The 13296-nt window shown below is 42.1% G+C and overlaps 1 protein-coding gene across 1 annotated transcript in view; it reads right to left on the bottom strand.

The window, feature by feature from the left end:
- Window positions 1-1767: 1767 nt before the first annotated feature.
- LOC126767418 (uncharacterized) overlaps window positions 1768-13296 on the bottom strand; it is a 35033-nt gene continuing 23504 nt past the window's right edge. Inside the window, 1 exon segment of the mRNA XM_050484942.1 lies at window positions 1768-2334. Within this exon segment, the coding sequence (XP_050340899.1) occupies window positions 1768-2334 (567 nt within the window).

The raw sequence follows: 13296 nt of genomic DNA on the forward strand, positions 1-13296 counted from the left end.
CTACACCACACAACACACCACTCATAAGCAACACTGGCACATACACCACACATGAAGACAGCAGTTTCCCCACACACCACAGATCCATTGGAAGCAGTAGAAAACACCACACACTCACCAATACACGCAGCTACTAATCCACCACCGCCCAACGAGCAAAAAGCTTCGTCCTGGAAGCGGACGCCCTTTTCGACCACGAATTTCGATCAGTAAACATCGGCGGACGTTTGTACATCTCTTTCGAATTTCGGCACGTAGCTCAACGTTCTACATATATTTTGTATAGATAAGTTTGAGCGAAAACTTGACTTACCCCCCATATAACTAATTTGAGGATTTTCGAACATCCGGCTGACTTTACTCTATATGATTGGTTTTACAACATACACATTACAAGAGTATAAAATGTTCGGTTGCACCTTAACTTATCTCTTCCTTACTTGTTACTTCTATTAATAATAAAAATGCATGAGTAATATTTATTTGGCCAGACGAAATTTTATTATAAAAATTAGATGAAATTATGAGAGCAGAAATTAACCTTAAGTAACATTTATTCGTGTGTCTGGTACAATTTGACCTTTTACTTCTTTACCATTATTATTTGCAATGATATTGTAACAACTTTTTTTCTCTTTGCAGATTTGTCAACATTGTAATAGCAGTCTATGGGGCTTTTGCTGAAATTTTCGATCACACAAATTTATCGCGAGATTCATATAAGGAATTTGGTTTGATTGTTGATGGGTTATATTGCTCAATCCTTCTATTTATTTTTTGCGACTGTTCCCATAATGCTACTCTCTGTGTGGCTAAGGGCATTCAAAATGTGTTGCTTAAAATTGATGTTCGACAGATTAATAGAAAAGCAAAGAGTGAAATTGATTTATTCATATTTGCCATAGAAATGAATCCAGCAATTGTTAGTTTAAAAGGCTATGTTAACGTTAATCGCGAACTTCTAACTTCGGTAAGAAATAATATTTTTTATCAAAACTTCGTCACTTTACATTTAATTGACACTGTTTACTCACTTATTCGGCTTCCACGACACTTGCTGCGGTTGGCTGTTTCACACTTGTTTCCCCACCGTTCACTGCACCGATTTCGAGGATCCTTCCGTCAAATTACTTTAATTAAACACCTTTGACTTGTTTTCACTCAACACGTCAGATTTCCGTAAAACACTTTTGATTACTTCAATAGAGCACTTTAAAGTTATTCCACTAAACTTCCTATTGACCTCAGTTAACCACCTTGAATTTATTTAGTAAAAAATCAGTTGTACTACTTTAGCAAACCACTTGAATTTAATTTATAGAAAAAAACCACTTTAATGTATTTTGCAAATAATCTTTTAATTTATTGTATGCAAAAAGAAACACTTGATTGCTTTTAGCAAAAGCCCGCTTTGAATGTATTTAGGCAAAAATCTCTGAATTCAGTTTGTAGAAAAAAATCCACTTTGAGTTCTTAGTAACAAAAACACGTCGTCAGCACTCGCTTCACTGCTACGAACCGCCGGAGAACTATGAACGGGAGACGAAAAAAGGGCCGTTGCTCGTTACTGCTGATCCTTTTAAGGGCTGCTGAGTGGTGAACACGCTGTATAACGGCATAACTGTATGATGTTGTCATTTGTTTTGTCTTCATGTGTGATATATTCGTGTGTGGTGTCTTCATGTGTGGTGTCGTGTATTATCGTCCAAGGACGTGTGTTGAGGGGGGCGCTAACTCATCTAGCCATCCTTGCCACCTAGGCGAATATTAGCCTAGCAGTCGCTGTAGTTGTTGCAGCGTGGCAACAACACTGCTGAGGCCAGTGGAGCGGTGGTATGACGACCGAGGCTGTCGACGCCGTGATGATGCCTCATTTCGCCTCGATATGATTGGAGGAGGGGCTATTAGCCTTCTTTGCCGACCCGGACGGCTGGTCTGCTGCGATCTGCCCGCGGAGCGTTGGCGCATGGCGGCCCGCTGCACAGTTGGCATAGGGTGACTGACGTATGACTGCGTGTTGTGTGCCGTCGCCAAACAATTCAGGCAGTGTCCGTGAGCCAGAGCAACTTTCTGGCGTTGTAAGGGCTGCATGCCACGGAAAATGCTGCAATGCTGTAGCCGATGAGAGCGCCGACACAGGGGACATCGGCTGCGCGGAGGCTCCGCGACTGTTGCTGAGGAGGGTGGTAGTGGTCGCGTACTACTACGAGGAGCGGTTGCAGGAGGCTTTGCCGCTAGGCTTCGTGGCGCTGAAGCTGCCATAGGGCGTGGCACAGTAATGGTGGACCTCACTGTTGGCGTTGGCACGCTGGGCATATCCACATCCATATTGATCTGTATAAAGAAGTTATTATAATTACAAATTTGTTGCATGCAAATTTATATGACGATTGTGCCACGGTATGTGGCAAGAATGGGTCGTCATGTAGATCGACCATTGCGGTTAGATTCGTTATTAGTTTCGATTAGGTTTTATTTGCGGGTTCATAGATTAATTATTTGATTTTAATTTTGTTTGCGGGATTATCGAATAATTATTTGATTTTAATTTGTTTGCGGGTTATGGATTAGTTATTTGATTTTTAAATTTTGTTTGCGGGATTACCGGCGGTTTTTTCATCATATGCGCTTTCGCTACTACATGGCAGAAAACATAGTTTCACGAGCGGTCTGGTTAACATACCGCTTTGAGTGCGGAGATCAACAACTCGCACAAGACCGTCGCAACCGTAGTGTAGTTTTTCTATGCGGCCAAGCCGGCATTCGGTAGGGGGTAGACAGTCATCATGGATGAGGACACAATCTCCAAGCTTTGGCGCCTTTCTGGACTCTTCCACCTGTACCTTTTATGAAGATCCTTTATATATTCTTCCTTCCATCGGTGGCTGAAATCGTGATGGAGAATTTTTATTCTCTCCCATTGATTTAATAAAGATAGCGACCCCACGCCTGGCTCAGGTATGTCCAGAATGGGTGCTCCTTTGAGAAAATGCCCTGGTGTCAGGGCTGTGAAGTCAGAGGGATCTTGCGAGAGGGTTGTGAGTAGCCGTGAATTGAGAACGGCTTCAATTCGCACTAACAGTGTGGTGAGCTGTTCATAATTAAATTTGTAGTTTCCAGCTACTTTTTTGAAATGGTATTTAAAGCTTTTTACTGCTGATTCCCATAAACCACTCATATGAGGTGCGCCTGGGGGATAAATTGCCTGTTAATACCTTGGGGAGCATACCTTTGTACAATCTCTGGTGAGACTTGTTTGGTAAAATCCACAAACTCCTTTTCAGTGGCTCTTTGGGCTCCAATGAAAGTTTTACCATTATCGCTCATCAGTTTTGATGGGAAGCCGCGTCGTCCGACGAAGAGAGCGAATGCCGCGAGAAAGGCTCCTTTGTCAGATTCGTACATAGCTCGAGGTGCACTGCTTTTGTCGTAAAACAGACAAAGACAGCCACATAGCCTTTTATGAGAGTGGGAGATCTTAGCATGGAAGCCTTTATTTGAAAAGGCCCAGCAAAATCGACACCTGTAACGGTGAAGGGCAGAGCGAAGTTGCAGCGTTCCGGTGGAAGTGCTGCCATAATCTGTGTTCGCAACTTCTGCTTGCGCATAGTGCAGATCTTGCACATGTCAACGCATTTCTTTATTTGGGGCTTAAGGCGGGGAATATAGAACTCATGACGGACTATATGCTGCATTAGGCGATGTTCCGCGTGAAGCATGAGTAAGTGGATATAACTGAGGAGTAATGTGGCAAGTTGGGATTTCTCTGCTATAATTAGAGGGTGGCGTTCGTTGTACGTCAGGCTTGAGTTAGCAAGCCTACCATTCGCACGAAGCAGACCTTTCGTGTCCAAGAATGGGTTAAGAACCAAGACTAAACTCCTTTTATCAATGGGTTTTGATTCTCTTAATAATGAGATATTGCGGCTGAAGTAGCGCATTTGATCGGATGCGATTAGTGCGACCTTTGCCTTTTGGAGTTCTAGGTGCGTTAACGTATCGCATTGGTTAGATTCTGGGTGAATTCCCTTAATTTTATTTTTGAGTCGCTCTACGAACTTTAGCATGTAGGCGAAAACTCGAAGGGCACGAGGGAACGATGAAAATCGCTCAATGATGTCATTATCATCCAATGTTGCGTGAAAGCAGTCGATTTTTCGACTTTCTGGGGCAATTATATTGCGCATGGGCGATTTTGGCCAATAATCGGGAGATTCTGTTAACCATCGGGGGCCATTCCACCAGAGGGTGGTGGTGGCAAGGTGCATCGGCTTGCACCCTCTTGTACCTAAATCGGCAGGATTGTCAGCACTGGCTACGTGTCGTCAAGTGGCTGATCCCACTAGGTCAATTATTTGTGACGTACGATTAGAAATGTACGTTTTCCATGCATGTGGTGGTTTTTCCAACCAGGCTAGAAGGATTTCAGAATCGGACCAGAGATGCAATCTGTATTTCTTCATGTTTAAGTGGGTCTGCACCATGGAAACCAATTTTGCGAGTACTAGGGCGCCACAGAGGTCAAGTCGAGGTAGACTTAGCGTTTTTAGAGGAGCCACCTTAACTTTAGCTACTAATAAGTGGCTTGTGGTCGCGTTATCGCTTTATATGCGCACATATAAAGTGGCACAGTATGCCTTCTCAGATTCGTCACAGAAGCCGTGTAATTCGACTTTGTGTTCGGGGGAATAATTTACCCACCGTAGGATTTGTATCTGTGAGATATCGTTTAGATTGCTCGCGAACTGTGACCACTTTTCTAAACGAAGTGGTTTACTTGTTCGTCCCAGTCGGTCCCATCTAGCCATAATTCTTGTATCAAGATTTTCGCTTGTATCATAATTGGCGAAAGCCATCCTGCGGGGTCGAAAAGTTTCGCCACAGAGGATAGAATTTGGCGTTTTGTAATGGGCGAATAATGCAGATATTGACTCGGTAGTGTATGAAAACTGGTCAGATATCGCATTCCATTGAATCCCCAGAGTCTTTGTTGTACTTTCCTTTCCGAATTTAAGGAAATTAGTGTCCAACAAGTTTTCTTTCGGTAAGGATTTCGGTAGTGATTTGCAGTAATCTTTTTCAGTGGAAACCCTGCGGTTTTGAGGGCTCTTATAACCTATGATAAGGATTCGTATGCTTGTGGAAGACTGTGACTTCTAGACAAAATGTCGTCAACATACGTTTGCGTTTTTAACACCTGGGTTGCCAGAGGGAATTCTGACTTGGTGTTTTCTGCCAATTCGTGCAGTGTCTGAATGGCTAAGTATGGGCACAGTTGACGCCAAAAGTAACTGTTTTTAACTTAAAGTCGCGTAGTGGACTAGTGGGGGATTTTCTGAAAATAATTCTTTGAAAATCTTGATCGTCTTTATGTACGACTATTTGTCTATACATTTTCTCGACGTCCCCGTTGAATACGTATTTGAAGATACGCCAATTTAAGATAAGCAGCATTAGGTCAGGCTGAAGCGTGGGTCCCGCAAATAAAATGTCATTCAGGGAATTTCCTGAACTAGTGGATTTTGATTCATTGAACACAACTCTTACCTTTGTGGTTTTTTTGTCTGGCTTTGCTACTGCATGATGTGGCAAATAAAACGAGTAGTATTTACTTTGTATGATTTTTTCGCCAGCGCTGACAGAGTACCTCCGTTTAGACCATATGGAGGAAGTCTAAACGGAGGTACTCTTCTACGACCCTATCATATTCTGGTTTCAGGTCGCCTTTTTTAAGTAGGTTTTTTTCCATACTTAAAAATTGTTGGATAGCAGCGGTGCGGGAATGACCTAAGGCGAGTGTGCGGGGAAATTCTGGCTTTAGTGGTAGTCGTACGACGTACCGGCCATCTACTGATCGAGTAGTTGTGGTTTTATAAAAATCCTCACAATACCGATCTTCAGGGGTTGTGATTGATACGGGGGGGGGGGGGGGTTCTCTAACTCCCAAAATTTTCTTAATTGCGTATTGAGTTATTCGTTGGAGATTTCCTGAACTTGAGTTGTCATCGTGGCAACTGGTTCCGCAACTAGTCCACTTAGGACCCATCCGAAAATGGTATTTTGCGCCAGAAGTGTTTTTGTAATTTTCTCAATACCTTCGAGTATTATCTGTGGTATGAGATCGTTGCCCAATAGAAGATCTATTTGAGCGGGAGTGTTGCAGTTGGGGTCCGCTAACTTAAGGTGTGAAACCTTTTGCCAATGCTTGCTATTTATATGATAGCTTGGAAGCATGTTTGTTAATTGCGGTAAGACAATAGCTTTTGCTTGAATGCGCTTATCCGTTTGGGGGGAAACTAGGGTAATGGAGCAGATTTTATTGGAGTTTTGAACTACTCTTCCGCCCATTTCCGTAATTTCATAATTGGCTAATTTTGTAGGCAGTTGTATCCTATTTTGTGCCCTAGACGCCATAAATGATCGTTGCGGTCCTTGGTCTATTAAGGCCCTGAGTTTAAACAGTTCTCCTCGGTGTTCGATGGAGACGACTGTTGTAGGTAGTAGTACTCTACTATGGTTTTCTCTATGTAGCGTTTGGGTTTTTAACGCCTTTGAGCAGCATGGTGCTTCTTGGCTGTTCTCTGAATTTGTTGTTGCAACTAAACCTGTTGCTCTTTTTATGTTTGCGCTGTTGTGGGGTGAGCTGGAAAAATTGGTAATGTGTAACATCGAATAATGTCGTTTATGGCAATAAACGCACTTAAATTTGCTTTCACAGTCTTTAAGCATGTGTGCAGGTGATAAGCAGTTTGTGCAAAGTCTTTTTGACTTTACAAAATTGTTTCGGTCAATTATATTTAATTTCTTAAATTTCTCGCAAGATTTAAGTTTATGTCCCCCTGTGCATAGTTCGCATGACGTTTGTTTGTACTGTTCAGATGTGAACGTTTGATTTTTGAAGAAGCTTCTATTTGAATTGTTTTTGATACTGGCTTGGGATCTTTGGAAGCTTCTATTAAAGAACACCTTTTGGTTTATTTATCTTTTTATCAACTCTTTCTGCGATTTCATACTGGGTAGTTCGGAAATCTTTCATTTGCTGCCACGTGGGGCATTTTTTTTCTTGATGAAAGAGATTGTTCCCATTGCAATAACGATTTTTCTGATAATGCGGCGGTGCGTATATTTACCAGAATTGGGTCCCAATTGTCTGTGGGAACGTTTTGTGTGGCTAAAACCGACAAACAGTTGGAAACCGTGGATTGAAGCTTCATATATTCTTCACTTGTTTCCTTTTGAATTTTGGGCAAGTTCATCAATATCGTTATTTGCTTATCTACCAGTATTCGTTCGTTTTCGTACCTTGATCTCAAAGCTTCCCAAGCCATGTGGAAATTGTCGTCATTTAATGCGAACTGTTTTACGATGACGCCTGCTTGACCTTTTGTTTTGTATCTGAGGTGATACAACTTTTGAGCATTTGATAATTTCGGATGGTTTATGTAAACAGCTGTGAACATGTCCCGGAAGGACGGCCATTGTTCATACCCACCATGGAAAATTTCAGTGTCGCATGCGGGCACCTTAAGCTGGATACCCGAACTTGCCTCTTGATTTTGAATTTGTGGCAGCTCTACTCTCGGAGGTGGAGTAAGTGCAACTGTTTTAATTAATTTTCGCTGATCTTCGATTATAATTTTTGTGTCTTCATGCTGGTCTAAGCAGTTTTCAAATTTGGCGTAAGCAGAAGATTTAAAGTTTTCTCCGATTTTTTTTTTCCGAATCGTCAGTATCTACAATTGCGTCATTTGCAGCCTGGAGACGTGTCCAAAAATTTTCAGTTGTTTGGCTTTTTATTTCTAGCGCATATTCAGAATTCTCTTGAATCGGCGAAGAAGCAAATCGCTCGCGCCATCTCTATGCTGCAATTCAAAGGTCGAGATACTTACTTGCTAAACTGCGCAAGGTTGTCGATTCATCCATTCAACACAATGCTTTCTTTGCTCTTCCAGATTTCAGAGCTAATAATTATTACGATATGGTTAACTGGAAGACTATTACCTTGACTGTTCCACCAGTTCTTTGTTCAGTTTCTAACGAAGAACTCATAAAAGGGCTGTCGGGAGACACTGCAGAGGTATGGAAAATTTAGTGAATTCCCCTCTCACACCGTGGCAGTCGAGAGAACCGTCAAACTGGTGACAGAGGCATCTTCTAAAGTTATTGGCCCTCAATCTCGTGAACGTTTTTTACGCTCTACACTGAAATCTAGGCAACAAGTGCCAAAGTTTAGTACAAAATCTGATTTTATCAATAAATTTGACACAGATTCAGACTAAAACAAGCCTGACATATGGTTGGTTGGTTGGGTTGGGCTTGGGAGAACCCGAAGAGCAGCCACCTCCACGCGGTGGGTTCTGGGTGACCGATACGGGTTAGCTGAGAACTGCAACAATTTTCACCTTGCGCTGTGGCGCGCCGCCTTTTCGCTCGTATCTCGGGAACGGTTCGTCCTACGGCCATGGTCACATACCATTTCGGTAGCAAATGACGTGACAAATAACTTTTGTTTTATACATTTTGCCATGAGATGCGTATTTCAGGCGCTAGATAGACAATTTCACGATTTTAAGCGAATTTCCGAAATTTCAAGGCCGGAGTTGGGGTTGAAGATGCAATCCGATCTCAAAACAAAAAGTTGCATTGGAATCAGGAAGTACTAAGGCAACTTTTCCGCACTATTAGAAATTCCGAATCGAAAAAAGTCCGGAATCGACCCACCCTATTCAGTAGGACTCCTGTATACTACTTTAGGCCTAACGGATCTCGCAGCAGCACAGTCAAGTGCTAGAGCGCAAGGTTAGTATAATAGGTAACAAAATCATAATCCTTATTCGTTAAGTAAATTAAAGGTTCACCCCTACAAATCCATTCTTATATAATTTGCGTTGTTTCCCAGAATTGGGTGTGTGTGTGTGTTTATTGATAAATATCAAATCGGTCCCTAAATTACCATAAAACACACATTTCAATTTATGCTTGAATTTAATGCCAAATGTTCAAATATCATTGAACATTGATACTTATTTAGTATCATGAGAAGGAAGAGGGCACAAAAGTAAAGAAATAGAAGCATCGATATTACAAACACAAAAGGAGGACTAAATTTAAGAAAGTTAAGGTTCAGTATCACATATATATACAGTCCACTAATTTTTTCTTCTTTCTCTCGGCAATATGTTCAAATATCATTGAACATGCTTACTTATTTAGTATCAGCAAAGCCGAAACACTATTAAAAATAATTACCTATTTTCAAATATATTGAACACACATACATATAATATGTACATAAACAGACACATTCATTTGCATGCAATGCGCACCAAATAAGTCATAAATTTACAGATCAGATAACTTTAAACACTCTCACACGTGTATTGAAATGCACACTTAAAACTCTGCCAACCATGAGCGGGTAAAAAACCAGTGAAACAGTGGGTAGTAAAGTGAATAAATCAGTGGGTAGATTGCTGTAAGCCGCGTAAAGATTCTACCCACTTTCCCCTCACACGTACGTATACATGTGATCATACATCTCTGTTGCGGTCATTCAGCAGTGTCATATAAAAAAGTATATCTGTCCTGCTCTAATATTCCCAATCGCGGGCTGATGCAGGGTTGCATTTTTTGATTCCTACTTTAAAAATTTCTTAAAATTTCAAACAAATTTTTTTAATTTTTAATTAATAATTATTTGTAATGCAAACAATACACAATATATTTAATTAAAAAATAATTATTATTATCTGAAAAAAGATTGTAACAAAATAAAGGTTATTAATACCTGCAAATAAATAATAATTACACTTAATTTGTAATATCTAAAGAAAAAGAAAGATTAATTTTATAAAATGATAATAATATCTGAAAGAAAATACAAATAGAATTTACTCTGAAAGCAAAGACTAATTAAACAAAAATAGTCATAAAATCTGAAAAGAAAGTATAATTAAATAAAAATAATAATAACATCTGAAAGAAAGATAAATATTATTGATAATTTAAAATATAAAACAAACATTTGTTTTCACATATTATATTGGATTGTGCAGGCCGCCTTAAACGCATAAAATACATACATATGTACATATGTATTTATTTTTGCGTATTATAACTATTAGACTGCGCAGTCCAATTTTAAAGTACACACACTTTTTTCACATACTTACTTAACAATTGATATTTACTGCTAGAAAAACAAATGAAGTAATTATTTGCAAAATCATTCACTTACCTTCGTGTTGTTCAAGCCTCCTTTACGATGGTACGATCACGAATAGTTTTTTTTTTACCCTTTTTGGGATTTTCTTTTGTCACTATTGACAATTATGTTTTCTCCTTCGCACTCATTTAAATAAATAAAGAAATGAAAGATACTTTTTATCCTCGCATTTCTTCTTCTTAATTGGCGTAGACACCGCTTACGCGATTATAGCCGAGTTAACAACAGCGCGCCAGTCGTTTCTTCTTTTCGCTACGTGGCGCCAATTGGATATTCCAAGCGTAGCCAGGTCCTTCACCACCTGGTCCTTCCAGCGGAGTGGAGGTCTTCCCCTTCCTCTGCTTACCCCGTCGCGTACAGCGTCGAATACTTTTAGAGCTGGAGTGTTTCCGTCCATTCGGACAACATGACCTAGCCAGCGTAGCCGCTGTCTTTTAATTCGCTGAACTATGTCAATGTCGTCATATATCTCGTACAGCTCATCGTTGCATCGAATGCGATATTCGCCGTGGCCAACGCGCAAAGAACGATAAATCTTTCGCAGAACTTTTCTCCCGAAACTCGCAACGTCGACTCATCAGTTGCTGACATCGTTCAAGCCTCTACACCATATAGCAGTACGGGAATTATGAGTGACTTATAGAGTTTGGTTTTTGTTTGTCGAGAGAGGACTTTGCTTCTCAATTGCCTACTCAGTCCGAAGTAGCACCTGCTGGCAAGAGTTACCCTGCGTTGGATTTCTAGGCTGACATTGTTGGTAGTGTTTACGCTGGTTCCAAGATAGACGAAATTATCTACGACTTCAAAGTTATGACTGTCAACAGTGACGTGAGTGCCAAGTCGCGAGTGCGACGACTGTTTGTTTGATGACAGGAGAAATTTCGTCTTGCCCTCTTTCACTGCCAGATCCATTTCTTTTGCTTTCTTGTCCAGCCTGGAGAAAGCAGAACTAACGGCGCGGGTGTTGAGGCAGATGATACCAATATCATCGGCATACGCCAGCAGCTGTACACTCTTATAGAAGATGGTACCTGCTCTATTTAGTTCTGCGGCTCGAACTATTTTCTCCAAAAGCAGATTGAAAAAGTCGCACGATAGGGAATCGACTTGTCCGAAACCTCGTTTGGTATCAAACGGCTCGGAGAGGCCCTTCCCGATTCTGACGGAACTTCTGGCGTTGCTCAACGTCAGCTTACACAGCCGTATTAGTTTTGTGGGGATACCAAATTCAGACATCGCGGCATAAAGGCAGCTCCTTTTCGTGCTGTCGAAAGCAGCTTTGAAATCGACGAAGAGGTGGTGTGTGTCGATTCTTCCTTCACGGGTCTTTTCCAAGATTTGGCGCATGGTGAATATCTGCTCGGTTGTTGATTTTCCAGGTCTGAAGCCACACTGATAAGGTCCAATCAGTTTGTTGACGGTGGGCCTTAATCTTTCACACAATACGCTCGATAGAACCTTATACGCGATGTTGAGGACGCTAATCCCACGGTAGTTGGCGCAGATTGTGGGGTCTCCTTTTTTATGGATTGGGCATAGCACACTTAAATTCCAATCGTTGGGCATGCTTTCGTCCGACCATATTTTACAAAGAAGCTGATGCATGCTCCTTATCAGTTCTTCGCCGCCGTGTTTGAATAGCTCGGCCGGCAATCCGTCGGCCCCTACCGCTTTGTTGTTCTTCAGGCGGGCAATTGCTATTCGAACTTCTTCATGGTCGGGTAATGGAACGTCTGCTTTATCGTCATCGATTGGGGAATCGGGTTCACCTTCTCCTGGCGTTGTACGTTCACTGCCATTCAGCGGGCTGGAGAAGTGTTCCCTCCATAATTTAAGTATGCTCTAGGCATTGGTTACTAGATTACCCTTGGGGGTTTTACAAGAGTATGCTCCGGTCTTGAAACCTTCTCTAAGCCGCCGCATTTTTTCGTAGAGTTTTCGAGCATTACCACTATCGGTCAGCTTATCAAGCTCTTCGTACTCACGCATTTCGGCCTCTTTCTTCTTCTGTCTGCAAATGCGTCTCGCTTCCCTCTTCAACTCTCGGTATCTATCCCATCCCTCACGTGTTGAGGTCGATCGTAACGTTGCGAGGTAGGCAGCCTGTTTTCTCTCCGCTGCGAGACGGCACTCCTCGTCGTACCAGTTGTTCTTTTGCACTTTCCGAAAACCAAGGGTTTCGGATGCAGCTGTACGTAAGGAGTTTGAAATGCCGTCCCACAGTTCCCCTATACCGAGTTGTTGACGAGTGCTCTCAGAGAGCAGAAGAGCAAGCCGAGTAGAAAATCGTTCCGCTGTCTGTTGTGATTGCAGCTTTTCGACGTCGAACCTTCCTTGTGTTTGGTGGCGTGCGTTTTTTGCTGCACAGACGCGGGTGCAAATCTTAGCTGCAACAAGATAGTGGTCCGAGTCGATGTTAGGACCTCGAAGCGCACGCACATCTAAAACACTGGAGACGTGTCTTCCGTCTATCACAACATGATCGATCTGGTTGGTAGTTTTTCTATCCGGAGACAGCCAGGTAGCTTGATGAATCTTTTTATGTTGGAATCTAGTACTACAGATAACCATATTTCGAGCCCCGGCGAAGTCGATCAGCCTCAACCCAGTTGGGAATGTTTCGCCGAGGAAGCTGAATTTACGTTAAAGTCGCCAAGCACGATTTTCACATCGTGGCGGGGGCAGCTCTCATAAGTGCGCTCCAAGCACTCATAAAAGACATCTTCACATCACATCGTCCATCTCTTCCGTCGGGGCGTGGGCGCAAATCAGCGATATGTTGAAGAACCTCGCTTTGATCCGGATTGTGGCTATGCGTTCATTCACCGGAATGAATGATAGTACTCGGCGACGGAGTCTCTCTCCCACAACGAATCCCACACCAAACTTGCGCTCCTTTATATGGCCACTGTAGTAAATGCCACAAGGACCTACTCGTCTCTGTCCTTGTCCCGTCCATCGCATTTCTTGGACGGCGGTGATGTCAGCCTTTATTTTCCCGAGGACGTCAACCAGTTGGGCAGCGGCACCTTCCCAATTAAGGGACCGGACGTTCCAGGTGCATGCCCTAA

The sequence above is a fragment of the Bactrocera neohumeralis genome, unplaced genomic scaffold (assembly GCF_024586455.1).
Source record: "Bactrocera neohumeralis isolate Rockhampton unplaced genomic scaffold, APGP_CSIRO_Bneo_wtdbg2-racon-allhic-juicebox.fasta_v2 ctg623, whole genome shotgun sequence".
NCBI lineage: Eukaryota > Metazoa > Arthropoda > Insecta > Diptera > Tephritidae > Bactrocera > Bactrocera neohumeralis.